This window comes from Loxodonta africana, chromosome 12, assembly GCF_030014295.1.
Source record: "Loxodonta africana isolate mLoxAfr1 chromosome 12, mLoxAfr1.hap2, whole genome shotgun sequence".
Taxonomy (NCBI): domain Eukaryota; kingdom Metazoa; phylum Chordata; class Mammalia; order Proboscidea; family Elephantidae; genus Loxodonta; species Loxodonta africana.
In genome coordinates this window covers 50,266,889-50,285,829 of record NC_087353.1, presented here as the reverse complement: position 1 = coordinate 50,285,829, position 18,941 = coordinate 50,266,889, and the positions used below count along the sequence as shown (strand labels likewise).

The 18,941-nt window shown below is 37.8% G+C and overlaps 1 protein-coding gene across 12 annotated transcripts in view; it reads left to right on the top strand.

Moving 5' to 3' along the window:
- ATOSA (atos homolog A) overlaps positions 1-18,941 on the top strand; it is a 156,367-nt gene that overhangs the window by 119,924 nt on the left and 17,502 nt on the right. For 10 of the 12 annotated variants that reach the window (XR_010323579.1, XM_064295245.1, XM_064295244.1 and 7 more), the window contains 3 exons: positions 1,131-1,250; positions 2,548-2,627; positions 3,333-3,441. Coding sequence is in view for 11 of the 12 variants with exons in the window: in XM_064295245.1 (XP_064151315.1) it covers positions 1,131-1,250; positions 2,548-2,627; positions 3,333-3,441 (309 nt within the window). In the remaining variant the exon portion in view is untranslated. The remainder of the gene's footprint in view (positions 1-1,130; positions 1,251-2,547; positions 2,628-3,332; positions 3,442-18,941) is intronic. The other 2 variants (XM_064295246.1, XM_064295242.1) reach the window with 1 other exon arrangement.

Here is an 18,941-nt window from a genome sequence, read left to right as displayed (position 1 = left end):
AAAGAAAATGAATCAGTGAACTTAGTTGTTTCAACAGTGTAAAATTCTGTTGATCTCTCACAACAAAAATTTGATTTTTCACCAATTTTGCCTTAAGTGGCTCATATTTCAATTTTGATGCTTGTTTAGTAATAAAGGAAACCCTGGTGGCACAGTGGTTAAGCACTACAGCTACTGTTAACCAAAGGGTCGGCAGTTTGAATCTGCCAGGCACTCCTTGGAAACTCTATGGGGCAGTTCTACTCTGTCCTGTAGGGTTGCTATGAGTCAGAATCAACTCGACAGCACTGGGTTTGGTTTTTGGTTTTAGTAATAAATGCTATAATTATAAGTGAACAAATATCATACAAGAAAATTTAGTGATCAGAAAACAAATATTACAACAAATTACTGTATTTTATTTTTAGATAGATCTTTCATCTCTAACATGTTATAATTAAAAATATTTCTAGTCTTTGCTCTTATAAATTCTTCTGTGATTTCATCACAATTAAACTGCTGAACAATATCTACTTCCATACATAATAAGGATAACGAATCGAGTCTTGAATTATCATTGTGCCCTCACTTTTCCTTGTGTCCTGTCTACTTGGCACCTATGTATAAGTCTTTGCTTTGGACAACTGGTGCCCCTACTTTGTTGATGCAGTAAGTATGTTCTTATTGGGTAATCTGTCCTTGATTAGCTTACTAGATGCTAGATTCTGCATATTTATAAATATGTTGACAGGGTAGTTCTATTGTAGACATATTTTCTTTAGAACATTTGCATTTATTCGGCATATTACAAAATCATCTTAGACATTGTTTTCTAACTCACTGCCATTCACTGAATTGCAACTCATAGTGACCCTATAGGACAGAGTCGAACTGCCCCATAGGGTTTCCAACGAATGGCTAGTGGGTTCAGACTGCAAACCTCTTGGTTAGCAGCCAAATACTTAACCACTGTCCCACCAGGGCTCCTGAATAGAATTGTACATACGTACACAGACTTAATTTGTCAGTCTGTCTGTCTCAGTCATCAGCTTTACCAACCAAGGATGTTTAAGAATGAGTCTAAAATCCTAAAGGTATTTAAACATTAAATTATATATTAAAATTAAATTAAAATCTAATTCTTTTCTTAGCAGAGGACTATACCACTGAAACACTCAAGTGTCTGGCAAAAACATAATTTTCGTTCCTTGGATGGAACTTCAACCAGGGCCTTCCATCCTCAAACTGGATTGCCTCTTCTTTCAAGTCCTGTGAGTGTTCTTTTCCCTTCTCTCACGTTTAGATCTTGAAGAAACTTATTTGAAATGTTTGCAAATAATTTTATTCATATTCTAGATGAAAAAAATCTTTAAGTATCTTTAAAATAAATTTCTAGTTGTAAAATATTTATTTTTTAATAGCACATTTCAAATCTAAATGATAAAATGGAAAAAAAAAACCTAAGAAATGAATAAAAAGGGAATTTATTGTATCAGGATTACATAATTTCTCCAAAAATTCTTTCTTTTGCCTAACATTTTAAATGCTATTCAATGTAAAGAAAATACTTGGTGTCAAGTGGATTTTATATAAATAGATACGTATCTTAGTACTGGAGCTGGTTGACACCCTCAGCTGAATCATCTGGGAATCAAATTCATGGCTCTCCGGCTTGAAGCTCCTGTACACAATCATCTTACGCAAAGGCATATGAGTCTCCCACACAAACTACATTTACAAATAGATAGATCTGAGTGCAAATGTTAAGAGCATAGCTTTGGAGTCACACTGGCTTCATTGTAGCTGTGTGACATTAGGTAAGTGATACAACCTCTTTGGGCCTCTTTTCTCATCTGTAAAATGGGGACGATAATGTGTACCTTAGTGCTATGAGGATCTTCCCAACTTGCATGTTGCATATGATTTTACCTTTAATTTACATTTGAGTCTTTTCATTTTTCGAATATTTTGAGTTAGGTGGTGGTTTGTTTTCTTTAATGCAGTGTGGTATACAGTGGTGTTTGACAATCCAGAGCAGTAATTTTCAAACCTTCTGTGAATCCTCAGGGAATGCTTTTTGGGAATGCTTCAGTGGGGTGGAGGTGGGCATCTCTATTTCATTCTTTTTTTCTTTTTCTTGATTTTAAAGTTATAAATGTTTTTCAAAAAATACAGCAGAAGTATATAAAGAAGTAAAAATCTCACCAGTAATACATACTGGAATTCTATTTAAACTTTGGTTTGGGAAAAAAATATTTCTGCTTCTTAAAAAATCAACCCTAACACCTATTGAATGGAAAACTGATTTGCTCTGTAAACTTTCGCCTAAAACACAATAAAAAAACAAAAAATCAAACCATAGTAAAAGTGCTTTTATTAATTTTTTTCACATTGGTTAATAAAATTAGAACATAAGAATATTATGTAATAAAAAAACATGGTTTTAAGTAAATTGTTAAGAGGAAAGCTTTATTGTTTTTAAGATATGCTTAACTTTCATTTGAAAAGTATTTTATCAATTCAAAAAATTTAGCCTTTTAATATCATAAATGATTATTTTGACTTTAGGTTCCTCAAAGAAAAATACAGTCAGGTTGCTTTGACCTGGATTCATCATTACTGCATCTGAAAAGCTTATCTTCTAGAAGGTATTTATCTTAAAATTCATTTGTGTGCATGAGACAGAATTACACAAAATCTGGTCTTTCGCAATAAACAGTGTTTACTGTAAAGATCAAAATTATAACAGGAATCTTATTTTCCACTTGATTTTCATTTTCAGTTTGATGTCATGTGACATGCACACAATTATTAAGAACCAGTGAGAAAGAAATTAACATGATGAATTGCTGTTTTATATTGATCATCATAATAAACCAGCACTCTCCTCTGGTTTTAGCACTTGCATGGGTTTGTGTATTTCTAGTCATTCATTTCCACCTTTGTATATACCCCTTTTCAAAAAAAGCCTAGGCAGTTATTTCCGTGGTGGCAAATGATACTCTCATTATATTCTTTAGTTAAATAATTTTGCTGTTATATATGCATTTTTAACTGAAAATGATAATTGATATCAAATTCTGCGTTATTGCATATTTCCAATAAATGCGATGATTTAGTATGGGATAAATTTCACCTCAAATATTATAACATAGAGATCATAAAATCTAGTCAGGGGTTTTAAAATAGGAATTTTATATCTTAAAATTTGGTTATATTGAACCTTTGTTTTTATGGATAATATAAGTAAAATAAATTAGATTCTCCTAATTTAATTTTATACAGAAATAAATAATATTATGGTTAAACCATGTTTAATAATGTGTCCTTTTGCTAATTTGTTTTTTTAATAGTCCTCAACCATGTTTGAACATTGAAGATGATCCAGATATTCATGAAAAACCATTTCTGAGTTCTAGTGCTCCACCTGTAACAAGTCTTAGTCTCCTAGGAAATTTTGAGGTAATGTGTTTTGAAACTATTTTAAGAGTTGAAGTTTCTTCACCTAGATTCGGGTCTACAATTTGTTTGTAAACAGAAATAAATGGATTATATTTTTCCAAAGCCTTGAAAATATCATCATCTTCATTATTTTTAAGAGGCGGAGAGTTGGGAGAATTGTGGGCAGTGGCATCTTAGAATTGAGTAGCTGGGAGAGAAGATGAAGGACTTGGTGAAATCAGAGTGGATAAACTTTTGATTACACCTTTCTACCTGGCAAAATTGGCTCTAGGATCCCGGAAGGGTGATGGTGGACTGATAACAGCCCCTTTATGATCAAGTAGATTGATCTTCAAAATCAAATGGTTCTCTGTACTATCTTTCCAACTTTTCTGTGTATCTAACTGACTGCTGTAAAAAAAAAAAAAAAAACTGTAGGTGACTTAAAATAAATAAAGAATTTTGAGTGGTAAGTTTTTTTTGGAGAAATAACTTAAAATTTGTATTTTTTAATTCCAGTAGCTTTTCTAGAATAGTGGTGATTTGATATATTAATTGAATGCTTTATTTATAACAATATTTTAATTTTGAAGTTATCTTTTAAGTTTTAGTGGGAATAAAAAGATATTTTGTGGTAAATTGACCTCTTTTCCATGTCACTTCCAAAGTATTAGTTCAGGTATGTTGAACTCTGTATTCCTCCTTTTCATTGATTTAAAATTGCAGAGGTCAAAATGATAATAATGAATAAATAAAATTGCAGAGGCCATTGTGAGGGCTCTCCATAACCTTTGCACTATAATAATAATTAAAAGAAAAAGCAAACAGCGTGATAAATGAAAACTTTAAGAAGGGGAAAATGATTTAAAAATCAATACACTTGTATTTTCAGAGAATTCTGTTTATGCTAATATGCATACATTTTTAAGTGACTTAAGGCAAAAATACAGAAAGCTCTGATACAATCCGTACCAAACAAAACCCACTGCTATTGAGTCAATTCCGACTCACAGCAACCCCATAGGGTTTCCAAGGCTATAAATCTCTATGGAAGCAGGCTTCTCTTTCTCCTGCGTACCCGCTGGTGGTTTCAAACTGCTGACCTTTCAGTTAGCAGTTGATCACTCTAACCGCTGCTCCACTAGGGCTCCTCATCAGGTCCTTTTTAATTTATAATGAATTTGCTCCTCTCAAAGTTGCTGCTCTCTGTCAGTTTGTTGTACTGTGGAGGCTTGCGTGTTGCTGTGATGCTGGAAGTTCTGCCACTGGTATTCAGATTCCAGCAGGGTCACCCAATGTGGACAGGTTTCAGCTGAGCTTCCAGACTAAGACAGACTAGGAAGAAAGACCCAGCAGTCTACTTCTGAAACGAACTAGCCCGTGAAAACCTTATGAATAGCAGCAGAACATTGTCTGATATAGTGTCAGAAGATGAGTCCCCCAGGTTGGAAGGCACTCAAAAGACGACTGGGGAAGAGCTGCCTCTTCAAAGTAGAGTTGACTTCAGTGATGTGAATGGAGTCAAGCTTTCAGGATCTTGATTTGCTAATGTGGCATGACTCAAGATGAGAAAGAAACAGCTGCAAAGATCCATTAATAACTGGAACATGGAATGTACAAAGTATAAATCTAGGAAAATTGGAAATTGTCAAAAATGAAATGGAACACATAAACATTGATATCCTAGGCATTAGTGAGCCGAAATGGACTGATATTGGCCATTTTGAGTGGGATAATCATATGGTCTACTATGTGGGGAATGACAACATGAAGAGGAATGGCATTGCATTCATCGTCAAAAAGACCATTTCAAGATCTATCCTGAAGTACAACGCTGACAGTGATAAGATAAAATCCATATGCCTACAAGGAAGACCAGTGAATATGACTGTTATTCAAATTTATGCACCAACCACTAAGGCTAAAGATGAAGAAATTGAAGATCTTCACCAGCATCTGCAGTCTGAAATTGATCAAACATGCAGTCAGAATGCATTGATAATGAGAATTTTGCAGTACTAATGACTTCTTCAGTGCAAATACCTTTTTTCAACAACATAAATGGTGACTATGCACATGGGCCTCGCCAGATGCAATACACAGGAGTCAAATTGACTACATCTGTAGAAAGGGATGATGGAAAAGCTCAATATCATCCATCAGGACAAGGCCAGGAGCCGACTGCAGAACAGACCATCAATTGTTCATATGCATATTCAAGCTGAAACTGAAAATTAGAACAAGTCCACGAGAGCCAAAGTATGACCTTGAGTATATCCCATCTGAATTTAGAGACCATTTCAAGAATAAATTTGACGCATTGAACCGTAATGACCAAAGACCAAATGAGCTGTGGAATGACATCAAGGATATCACACATGAAGAAAGAAAGAGGTCGTTAAAAAGACAGGAAAGAGAGAAAAGACCAACATGGATGTCAGAAGAGACTCTGAAACTTGCTCTTGAATGTCAGGCAGCTAAAGCAAAAGGAAGAAATGATGACGTAAAAGAACAGAACACAAGATTTCAAAGGGCAGCTCAAGAAGACAAAGTGAAGTATTATAACGATAGGTGCAAAGAGCTGGAGATAGAAAACCAAAAGGCAAGAACACGCTCAGCATTTCTGAAGCTGAAAGAACTGAAGAAAAAAATTCAAACTCGAGTTGCAATGGTGAAGGATTCTGTGGTAAAAACATTAAAAGATGCAGGAATCATCAAAAGAAGATGGAAGGAATACACAGAGTAATTATACCAAAAAGAATTGGTTGACATTCAACCATTTCAAGAGGTAGCATATAATCAGGAACCGATGGTACTGAAGGAAGAAGTCCAAGCTGCACTGAAGGCATTGGTGAAAAACAAGGCTCCAGGAATTGATGGAATATCAATTGAGATGTTTCAACAAATGGGTCCAGCGCTGGAGTGCTCACTTGTCTATGCCAAGAAATTTGTAAGACAGCAGCCTGGCCAACCGACTGGAACAGATCCATATTTATGCCTATTTATAAGAAAGGTGAGCCAACCAAATGCGGAAATTCTCAAACAACATCATTAATATCACATCCAAGCAAAATTTTGCTGAAGATCATTCAAAAGCGGCTGCAGCAGTATATCAACAGGGAACTTGCAGAAATTCAGGCCAGATTTGGAAGAAGACGTGGAACTAGGGATATCATTGCTGATGTCAGATGGATCCTGGCTGAAAGCAGAGAATACCAGAAAGATGTTTACCTGTGTTTTATTGACTATACAAAGGCATTCAACTGTGTGAATCATTAACAAATTATGGATAACATTGTGGAGAATGGGAATTCCAGAACACTTAATTGTGCTCATGAGGAATCTGTACATGGATCGAGAGGCAGTCATTTGAACAGAATAAGAGGATACTGCATGGTTTAAAGTCAAGAAAGATGTGCATCAGGGTTGTATCCTTTCATTATATCTATTTAATCTGTATGCTGAGCAAATAAACCGAGAAGCTGGGTTATATGAAGAAGAACAGAGCATCAGGATTGGAGGAAGACTCATTAACAACCTTGCTTGCTGAAAGTAAAGAGGACTTGAAGCACTTAGTGATGAAAATCAAAGACCGTAGCCTTCAGCATGGATAACATCTCAACATAAGGAAAACAAAAATCCTCACAACTGGACCGATAAGCAACATCATGATAATGAAGAAAAGATTGAAGTGTCGAGGAATTCATTTTACTTGGATCCACAATCAATACCCATGGAAGCAGCAGTCAAGAAATCAAACCATGTGTTGCACTGGGCAAATCTGCTCCAAAAGTCCTCTTTAAAGTGTTGAAAAGCAAAGATGTCACCTTGAAGACTAAGGTGCGCCTAACTCAAGCCATGGTATTTTCAATCGCATCATATGCATGTGAAAGCTGGACAATGAATAAGGAAGACCGAAGAAGAATTGACGCCTTTGAATTGTGGTGTTGGCGAAGAATATTGAATATACCATGGACTGCCAAAAGGATGAACAAACCTCTCTTGGAAGCAGTACAACCAGAATGCTCCTTAGAAGCAAGAACGGCGAGACTGTGTTTTACACACTTTGGACATGTTTTCAGGAAGGACCAGTCCCTGGAAAAGGACATCATGCTTGGTAAAGTAGAGGGTTAGCAAAAAAGGGGAAGACCCTCAACAAGATGGATTGACACAGTGGCTGCAACAATGGGCTCAAGCGTAATTATGACTGTGGGCATGGCATAGGACCAGGCAGTGTTTCATTCTGTGGTACACAGGGTCGCTATGAGTCGGAACCGACTCAATGGCACCTAACAACAATGCAGTAAATTACAGAAGAGGTTCATTTTAAGTAAAGAATTTGACTCTCTGTGGCAATAATAAAAATATATTACAAGGATAGACTTGAATTACTAAAGTAACACACTGGTCTTGTTTCATGAAGCGCAGGACAAAGTCTTACTCCTGTAATGCTGTTGAGAGAGACTTACAGCATTATTTGTGGGGCTTTGGGGGGAGTCTGGAAACAAATTGACCAGAGTTAACACTCAAATGGAAGTTCATCCATCTGATTTCTGCTGTTATTTGTTATGTTTTTCTTGTTACCATTTAGAGTTTTCTACTCCAAAAATCTTGACCCTTTCCATTACATTCATCTATCCTGTGATTCTCTCCCTCTATCAGTTCAGTTCAGCACAATACCTATAACCACGGGAAGTGGGTAAACTATTTTTCTCATATGAGGAAATCTCAGAGCTTTCTGTCGCTATAGAATAGTTTGCATTTTCTAGAATTTTATATAAGTGGAATCCTGAAGTGTTTACTCTTTTTTTGGCAGGGAGTCAGACTTCTTTCACTATCATTATTTTGAGATTCCTCCATGTTGTGGTGTGTATCAATAGTTTGTTCCTTTTTATTGCCATTGTATGGCTATACCATAATTTGTTTATTCATTCACCTGATGGTCGACATTTGGTTCGTTTTTAGGTTTTGGCTATTACAAATAAAGCTGCTTACTGTATTTTTATGCAAATAATGGACACCTTCTACATTTGTTTGCCAACTGTGCCCTCTGCTTGGAGGTATTTTCGTTAGCACCACTATGCCATTTTTTTTTCATGTTGCTGTAAAAGAATTAGCATAACACACTTATGAAAATACCTCAGGTGGGGCCGGGAAGGCTCGATTGGCAAACAAATTTAGAAGGCATGCATTATTTGCATAAAAATGCTGTATATACATTTGTGTGTACTTTTTTGTGTTTATATGTTTACATTTCTTTTGGAGTTGAACTTTTAAAGAAACTCCCAAACTATTTTCCAAAGTGGTTATATCATTTTAAATTCTTGCCAGCTGTGTATGAGAGTTTCAATTCTTCCACATCCTTGTCAACATTTGCATTGATCAGTCTTTAATTTTAACCAGTCTAGTAGGTGCATAGTGCTATCTCATTCTGGCTTTAATTTGTATTGCCCTAATGACTAAAGATGCTGAGCTTCTTTTCCTGTGTTTATTTTCCAGATGAGCACATATTTTCCAAATAATTTTTCCAAGTCTGAAGCTTGGCTTTTTTTGTGACATAAAAGCCTGCTGAAGTTTTGATTGTGGTGATTGTATTGATAGAGATCAATTTGGAGGAAATTGACACTTAACAATTTAGTCTTGGAAGCTATTAATACAGCGTATTATCTCCATTTATTTATATTTTATTTCTTTCATCACTGCTTTGTAATTTTCTGCACACAGATCTTGGACATAGTTTTCTAGACTTACATCTACATGTTATTTTATGGCTTTAGTGATATTGTAAATTATACTTTTTAAAGAACTTTAAATTCCCTATTTAATGAACAATTTCCAATGGCAAATATATTACAATATGAGTGATTTTTTAATATAAATAGTAACCTTGCTAAACTCGTTAATTTTAGTAAAAAAAATTGTAGATTCCTTGGGAATTTCTACATAGATTCTCATGTCATCTACAAATAGGGACAGCTTTTTTACTTTGTAATCTGTGTGCCTTTTATTTCCTTTTCTTGTCTTATTGCACAAGGTGGGATCTAGCATGCATGCTAGCATATTAATTTAAAGTCACAAAAATCTGAATTATCTCAGATAAAATCAACAACTAACATGGGTCATTGGCCTTATCCATAAACATATTTGTGTGTGCCCTTCCTGTGAAAATTTTAACCACCTCTAGAATATTTTTCTCAATAAAGAAACATTTGAGTACCTCCTATGTATCATGCTGTATGCTAGGAATACAAAGCTAAATGATAAAGATCCTGTCACAAAAGTATACAGTCTACTGGGTAAGATGGACATGTAAATTACACACCCAACTGTTGTGGATTGAACTGTGTCCCCCCAAAAAATATGTCAACTTGGCTAGGCCATGATTCCCGGTATTGTGTGATCGTCCACCATTTTATCATCTGATGTGATTTTCCTATGTGTTATAAATCCTACCTCTATAATGTTAATGAGGCGGAATTAGTGGCAATTAATGTTAATACAGCAGAACTCAATTTATAACATTAGGTTGTGTCTTAAGCCAATCTCTTTTGAGATATAAAAGAGAGAAGTGAGCAGAGAGACGTGGAGACCTCATACCACCAAGAAAGAAGCACTGGGAGCATAGTGTGTCCTTTGGACCTGGGATCGCTACGCTGAGAAGCTCCTTGACCAGGGCAAGATTGATGACAAGGACTTTCCCCTGGAGCTGGTGCCCTGAATTTGGACTTCTAGCCTACTAGACTGTGAGAGAATAAACTTCTCTTTGTTAAAGCCATCCACTTGAGGTATTTCTGTTGTAGCAGCACTAGATGACTAAGACACCAAGTAATTAGTACTGTAATAGACATTTCTTCAGCACCTCTACTAAAGGAATTGGGGAAGACTTTACTGAGGAAATGCCACATGAGTTAGTCACAAAAGATTAATAGGAATTTGTCAAGTAAATCTGTTTGGAGAGTGGAGAGTGGCAAATTATTCTAGACAGAGGGAATGACGTGCACAGGCACATGTGCAAAAGTAGTAAAAGAGCATGATGATATTGAAAAGCATCAATTTATAATTGGAGCATGGAACTCTGTGTGTAAGTGGGAGAAATGAGGCAGGAAACGTAGGGTGGGCCTTATGTGCTGTCATAGATTAAATTGTGTCCCCCAAAATATCTGTCAACATGACCAGGCCATGATTCCCTTGTATGATTGTCTACCATTTTATCATCTGATGTGATTTCCCTATGTGTTGTAAATCCCATCACTATGATGTAAGAAGGTGGTTTAGAGGCAGTTATATCGATGAGGTCTACAAGATTAGGTAGTATCTTAAGCCAATCTCTTTTGAAATATAAGAGAAGCAAGCAGAGAGATATGGGGACCTCATACCACAAAGAAAGCAGCGCCGGGAGCAGAACCCACTCTTTGGACCTGAGGTTCTTGCACTGAGATGCTCCCAGACCAAGGGAAGACTGATAACAAGAACCTTTCTCCAGAGCTGGCAGAAAGAAAAAGCCTTCCCCTGGAGCCGGCACTGTGATGGACTTCTAGCCTACCGGACTGTGAGAGAATAAACTTCTCTTTGTTAAAGCCATACACTTGTGGTATTTCTCTTTTATAGCAGCACTAGATGGCTAGGACACATGCCATACTATGAAGTTTTTACTTCATCTTATAAACAGCAGGAAACAAAGTTTTTCAGCTGGTAAGTGATACAAGATTTTCTTTATTAAAAAAAAAAAAAAAAACCTGTCGATAGTACAGACAATACACTAGACATAGAAAGACTAATTTAGAAAATGTTACATTTGTCGAGAGAGGAAGTTGTGAGGGTCTAAGATAGGTTAGTGGTGGTGGGAATGGAGATGAGGGCATGAGACTGAGAGATAAAATTGACAGGATATGGATTGAATTGATTGCAGGGCAGGAGAAAAATATAGAAGGTTGGTGTGACACGAGTCTCTTCATCTTGTCTTTATGACCAGGAGACTTTAGAATTGCTGATATGTCACTGTTTTAAATCTAGACTACATGGTTTTAGAACCATGAGGGCTTGCGGTGTTCCTTTTCTAAGAATTACTGAATCAAAGGAATGAGAGTCACATTTCGTGATGTAATAGATGGGTATATGTGAAAAAGAACTTCTGAAAAGTTTGAAAATGTTTCTGATACCTAGAAAGATAAAGTCGGATTAACTAAATTGTGAAAGTCGTTACCTTAGTGCGTGAGCTCGGGAGGGATCAACAAGGAGCTTCTCTACTGTCTTCATTTCTATACCTTTAAGTTTTTTCCACTAGTTGTTGTTAGGTGCCGTCAAGGTAGTTGATTCTGACACAGAGTGACCCAGTGTGACAGGACAGAGCTGCCCCAGAGGGTTTCCTAGCCTGTAATCCTTACAGAAGCAGATTGCCAGATCCTTTGTCTTGCAGAGCCACTGGATGCAAGCTGCTAACCTTTTTGATTAGGAGCTGAGTGCTTAACCATTGTGCTACCAGTGCTCTTTTTTTCAGCTTAGCATGTACTATTTTGATATTAAGCTAAATAATAAAACACTATGTATCATACAACAGAACTTTTTTAAGAAGCGATTATTTCTCAAAATTAAAAGTGCTTGGATTTATCCCTTTTTTTTTTTTTACTTAAAATATATACACAGCAAAACATATACACATGCAACAATTTTTACTTATATACAATTTAGTGACATTGGTAACATTCTTCACATTGTGTCATCCATCTCTTCCCAAATTATTTCACCCCCATTAACTTAGATTCACTGCCCAGTAAACATCTCACGTATGCTTTAGAGTTACTGTTGTCAGTTTGGTCTCATATACATAATTCTTTAAAAAGAGCACAATGCTCTTGGTCTCAGGGAACATCTAGCTCAATTGGCATAACGTAGGTTATAAAGAAAATTTTCTTTTTTCAGCTTTGATGAGTAGCTTCTGGGGTCTTAAATGCTTGTGAGCGACCATGTAGGATACTCCACTGGTCTCACCCATTCAGGAGCAATAGAAAATGCAGAAAACTAAAAATACAAGGGAAAGATTAGTCCAAAGGACTAATGGACCACAACTACTACAGCCTCTACCAGACTGAGTTCAGTACAATTAGATGGTGCCCGGCTACCACCACTGACTGTTCTGACAGGGATCACAGCAGAGGGTCCCGGACAGAGCTAGAGAAAAATGTAGAACAAAATTCTAACTCACAAAGACCAGACTTACTGACTTGAAAGAACCTGGAGAAACCCTGAGAGTATGCCACCTGGAAACCCTTTTAGCTCAGTAATGAAGTCACTCCCGAGGTTCACCCTTTAGGCAAAGATTAGACAGGCCCATAAAACAAAATGAGACTAAAGGGGCATATCAGCCCAGGGGCAAGGGCAGGAGGGTACAGGAAAGCTGGTAGTAAGGAACCCAAGGTTGAAAAGGGAGAGGGTTGACATGTCATGGGGTTGTTAACCAATGTCATAAAACAATATGTATACTAACTGTTTAATGAGAAGCTAGTATGTTAAAAAAAAAAAAGATTGGCTCAAGATACAATCCAATCTTGTAGATTGCATCCTGCCTTATTAACATAACTCCTGCTAATCCCATTTAAAAAACATCATAGAGATAGGATTTACAACACATTGGAAAATCGTATCAGATGACACAATGGTGGATAATCACAGAATATTGAGAATCTTGGCCTAGCCAAATTGATACACATATTTTTGGGGGACACAATTCAATCCATATCAGAGACCCAGGAATCAGAGAAGGTACTGGATTGCAGATATAATTGCCTCCAAGAACTATGGCCTTCTTTTTCATGAGAACAGAAGAACTGGATGGATTATTGAACATTACCAAGCATCTTGATCAAGGACTTAATAGATTGATCCTTATCAGAAGGGGGAAATGTGGAACAGAATCTCAAATTCCTCTGAAATCCAGACTTACTGTACCCATTGAGACTAGAGGAACCCCTTAAATCTATTGCCCTGAGATATGTATTATTTTTTTTAATAGTGCTTTAGGTGAGAGTTTACAGCTCAAGTTAATTTCTCATACAAAAATTTATGCACATATTATTATGTGACCCTAGTTGTAATCCCTGTAATGTGACAGCACACTCCCCTTTCCCACCCCGCCATTCAGTCCTCTCCTATGCCTTTCTGCCTTCTCATCCCACCTTCGGACAGGAACTGCCTATTTAGTCTTGTGTATCTATTTGACTTAAGAAGCACACTCTTCGTGAGTATTTTATGTTTTACAGTTCGGTCTAATCTTTGTCTGAAGAGTTGGCTTTGGGAATGGTTTTAGTTCTGGGTTAACAGAGTCCGGGGGCCATGTCTTCTGGGGTTCCTCCAGTCTCAGTCAGACCATTAAGTCTTATCTTTTCATGTGAATTTGAACTCTGCACCACACTTTTCTCCAACTCCATCAAGGACTCTCTGTTCCGTTCCCTACCATGATGGTCATTGGTGGTAGCTAGGCATCATCTAGTTCTTCTGGTCTCAGGCTGATGGAGTCTCTGGTTTATGTGGACCTTTTGTTTTTTGGGCTAACATTTTCCTTGTGTCTTCATTCTCCTTTGCTCCAGGAGGGTTGCGGCCAATTGATGCATCTTATATGGCTGCTTGTAAGCTTTTAAGACCCTAGACACCTTTCACCATAGTGAGATGCAGAACAGTTTCTTAATAAGCTTTATTATGCCAGTTGACCTAGATGTCCCTTGAAAACATGGTCCCTGAAGTCCCACCCCTGCTATTCTGTCCCTCAAAGTGTTTGGTTGTGTTCAGGAAACTTCTTAGCTTCTGGTTTAGTCCAGTTGTGCTGACTTCCCTCTATTGTGTGTTGTCCTTCCCTTCACCTAAGATAATTCTTGTCTACTATCTAGTTGGAAACCCTGCCGTAGTGGTTAAGTGCTACAGCTGCTAACGAAAAGGTCAGCAGTTTGGATCCGCCAGGTGCTCCTTGGAAATTTTATGGGGCAGTTCTATTCTGCCCTATAGGGTCACCATGAGTTGGAATCGGCTCGACAGCACTGGGTTTAGTTTTTGGTTTTCACTATCTAATTAGTGAATTCCCCTCTCCCTCCCTCCCTGCTCGTAACCATCGTAGAATGTTTTCTTCTGTGTTTAAATCTTTTCTTTAGTTCTTATAATAGTGGCCGCCATGAGATAAGCTTTAAACCTTGAGCCGAAACTATCCCCTGAAGTCATCTTTAAACCAAACAATGGTTTCACTCAGTTAGTAAAAAAATGTTTACTGTGGGCATTGTGCTCTTTTGTTTTATTTTTTTATTGTACTTTTTAGCTGAAGGTTTACAGAGCAAAGCAGTTACTCATTAAACAGTTGATACACATATTGTTCTGTGACATTTGTTGCCAACCCACAACATGTCAACACTCTCCCCTTCTCAGTCTTGGGTTCCCCATTACCAGCTTTCCTGTCTCCTCCTGTCTTTTAGCCCTTACCCCTAGGCTGGTGTGCCCATTTAGTGTTGTTTTGTTTTATGGGCCCGTCTTAGGTATCTGGAAACCCTGGCGGCATAGTGGTTAAGTGCTATGGCTGCTAACCAAAAGGTCAGCAGTTCGAATCCACCAGGCGCTCCTTGGAAACACTATGGGGTAGTTCTACTGTGTTCTATAGGGTCGCTATAAGTCGGAATTGACTCGACAGCAGTGGGTTTGGTTTTGGTTTTTGCTTAGGTATCTAAAAAAAAATGTATGTAGTGTTGCTATAACAGAAATATCACAAGTGGATGGCTGTAACAGAAGTTTATTCTGTCACAGTCTAGTAGGCTAGAACTTCAAATTCACCATGTCAGCTCCAGAAAAAGGTTTTTTCTGTTGACTCTGGAGGAAGGTCCTTGTCATCAATCTTTCCCTGAACTAGGAGCTTCTCTGTGCAGGAACCCTGGCTCCAAAGGATGTGCTCTGCTCCCAGTGCTGCTTTCTTGGTGGTATGAGGCCCCCTTGTCTCTTTGCTCCCTTCTCTCTTTTATATCTTAAAAGAGATTGGCTCAAGACAGTCCAATCTTGTAGATTGAGTCCCGTCTCATTAATATAACTGCCACCTATCCCACCTCATTAACATCATAGAAGTAAGATTTATAACACATAAGAAAATCACATCAATCACAAAATGGAGGACAACCACACAATACTGAGAATCATGGCCTAACCAAGTTGACACATATTTTTTGGGAGACACAATTCAATCCATGACCAAAACCAAAAAACCAAACCCAGTGCTGTTGAGTCGATTCCGACTCATAGCGACCCTACGGGACAGAGTAGAACTGCTCCACGTAGTTTCCAAGGAGCGCCTGGTGGATTTGAACTGCCGACCCTTTGGTTACCAGCTGTAGCACTTAACCACTACGCCACCAGGGTTTCCCAATCCATGACAGGGCCTAATATTGGGCTGAAGCATGAACCTTAGGAATAAGGGTGCCCAGGGGTCATATTTTAGAGGTTTTTCCAGTCTCTGTCAGACCAGTAAGTCTGTGTGTGTGTATGTGTGTGTGTGTGTGTGTGAGAGAGAGAGAGAGTTAGAATTTTGTTCTACATTTTTCTCTAGCTCTGCTGGGGCCCTCTATTGTGATCCCTGTCAGAGCAGTTGGTGGTGGAAGCTGGGCACCATCTAGTCATGCCGCACTCAGTCTGGTGGAGGCTGTGGTACTTGTGGTCCACTAGTCCTTCGGACTAATCTTTCCCTTGTGTCTGGTTTTCTTCATTCTCCCTTGCTCTCAAAGCCCTCAGCCCAGCAATTCGGTCCCTCAGGGAATTTGGATGTGTCTGTGGAGCTTCTGTGACCTTGCCTTGTACAAGTTGTGCTGGCTTCCAAAGTATTGTGTATTGTCTTACCTTTCACTGAAGTTACCACTTATCTATTGTCTGTTTAGTGTTTTTCCATCCCCACCCCTCCCCTCCCTTGTAACCATCAAAGATTGTTTCTTTTTGTGTGTAAACCTTTTCATGAATTTTTATAGTAGTGGTCTCATACAATATCTGTCATTTTGTGATTGACTTATTTCACTCAGCATGATGCCTTCCAGATTCACCTATGCTGTGAGATGCTTTGCAGATTCATCATTGTTCTTTATTATTGTGTAGTACTCCACTGTGTCTACGTACCATAGTTCATCCATTCATCTCTTGATGGGCATTTAGGTTGTTTCCATGGTTTTGCTATTGTGAACAATGCTGCAGTAAACATGGGTGGCATGTGTCTATTCATGTGTGGCTCTTATTTCTCTAGGACATATTCCTAGGAGCGGGATTGCTGAATCATATGGTATTTCTGTTTCTAGGTTTCTAAGGAAGTGCCATATCGTTTTCCAAAATGGTTGTATCATTTTGCATTCCCATAAGCAGTGCGTAAGAATTCCAGTCCCTCTGTAGCCTTTCCAACATGTTATTATTATTATTTTGTGCCTGTAATGTCAGAATGAGATGGTATCTCATTGTGGTTTTGATTTGCATCTCTCTAATAGCTAGCGATCTCAAGCATTTCCTCATGTGTCTGTTAGCCACTTGAATGTCTTCTTTGGTGAAGTGTCTGTTCATTTCCTTTGCCCATTTTTAAATTGGATTATTTGTCTTTTTGTTGTCAAGGTGTTGGATTTTCCCGTAGATTTTTAGAGATTATACCTTTGTCAGATTTATAGTAGTCAATTTTTTGTTCCCAGTCTGTAGGTTCTTTTACTGTTTCTGTGAAGTCTTTTGATGAGCATAAGTGTTTCATTTTTAGAAGATTCCAGTTATCTAGCTTATCTTCTGGAGTTTGTGTGTTGTTAGTTATGGTTTGTATGCTGTTATTACAGCCTCTAGCATTGATCCTATTTTTTCTTCTACGATCTTTATGGTTTTTGAATTTACATTTAGGTCTTTGATCCATTTTGAATTAGTTTTGTATGTGGTGTGAAGTATAGGTCCTGTTTCATTTTTTTGCAGATGGACATCCTGTTTTGCCAGCAGGATTTGTTAAAAAGACTATGTTTTCCCAATTTATGGACTTTGGGCCCTTGTTGAAAATCAGGTGACTGTAGGTGGATGGATTTACATCTTGGTTCTCAGTTCTATTCCATTGGTCAATGTATCTGTTGTTGTGCCAGTACCAGGATGGTTTGACTACCGTAGCTGTATAGTAGGTTCTGAGGTCAGATAGTGCAAGTCCTCCTACTTTATTCTTCTTCTTCAATAGTGTTTTACTTATTTGGGGCCTCTTCTCTTTCCATGTAAAGTTAATGATTAGTTTTTCCATCTCTTTAAAGAATGTTGTTGGTATTTCGATTGGGATTGCATTGTATTTGTAGATTGCTTTGGGTAGGACTGTCATTTTCACAATGTTGAGTCTACCTATCCATGAGCATGGTATGTTTTTCCATTATGTAGATCTCTTTTGGTTTCTTGCAGGAGCGTTTTGTGGTTTTCTTTGTATTGGTCTTTTACATCCCTGGTGTTAGATTTATTCCTAAGTGTTTTATTTTTTTAGGGGCTATTATAAATGTTATTGTTTTCTGGATTTCCTTTTTGTCATTCTCTTTATTGGTGTATAGGAAGCCTACTGATTTTTGTATGTTTATCTTGTATCATGCTTGTCTGCTGAATCTTTCTAGTAGTTTTCTTGTGGGGTCCTTTGGGCTTTCTATGTATAGTATCATATCATCCACAAATAGGGACAGTTTTACTTCTTCATTACCAATTTGGATATACTTTATTTCTTTTCTTGCCTCTCTAGCTAGGACTCCCACCACATTGTTAAGTAGGAGTGGTGATAAAGGGCATCCTTGTCTCATTCTTGTTCTCAAAGAGAATGTTTTCAGCCTCTTTCTATTAAGAATGATGTTGGCTGTTGGTTGGTATAGATGCCCTTTATTATGTTGAGGAATTTCCCTTCTATACTATTTTATTAAGAGTTTTTATCAGGAATGAGTGTTGGACTTTGTCGAATGCCTTTTCTGCATTGATTGAAGGCATCATGTGATTCTTTATGTGTTGGATTATGTTGATTGATGTCTTAGTCATCTAGTGCCATTGTAACAAAAATACTACAGATGGATGGTTTTAATGAAGAGAAATTTGTTCTCTCACAGTCTAGTAGGTTACGAGTCCAAATTCAGGGCGTCAGCTGCAGGGGAAGGCTTTCTCTCTCTGTTGGCTCCGGAGGAAGGTCCTTGTTCTCAATTTTCCCCTGGTTGAGGAGTTTCTCAGGCACAGGGACCCCGGGTCCAAAGGACATGCTCTGCTCCTGGTGCTGTTTCTAGTAGTCTGAGGTCCCCAACTTTCTGCTTGCTTCTCTTTCCTGTTATCTCTTGAGGGATAAAAGGTGGTGCAGGCCTCACCCCAGGGAAACTCCCTTTACATTGGATCAGGGATGTGACGTGGGTAAGGATGGTGTTACAATCCCACCCTAATCCTTTTTAACATAAAATTACAATCAGAAAATGGAGGACAACCACACAATGCTGGAAATCATGGTCCAGCCAAATTGATACACACATTTTTAGGGGCACATAATTCAATCCATG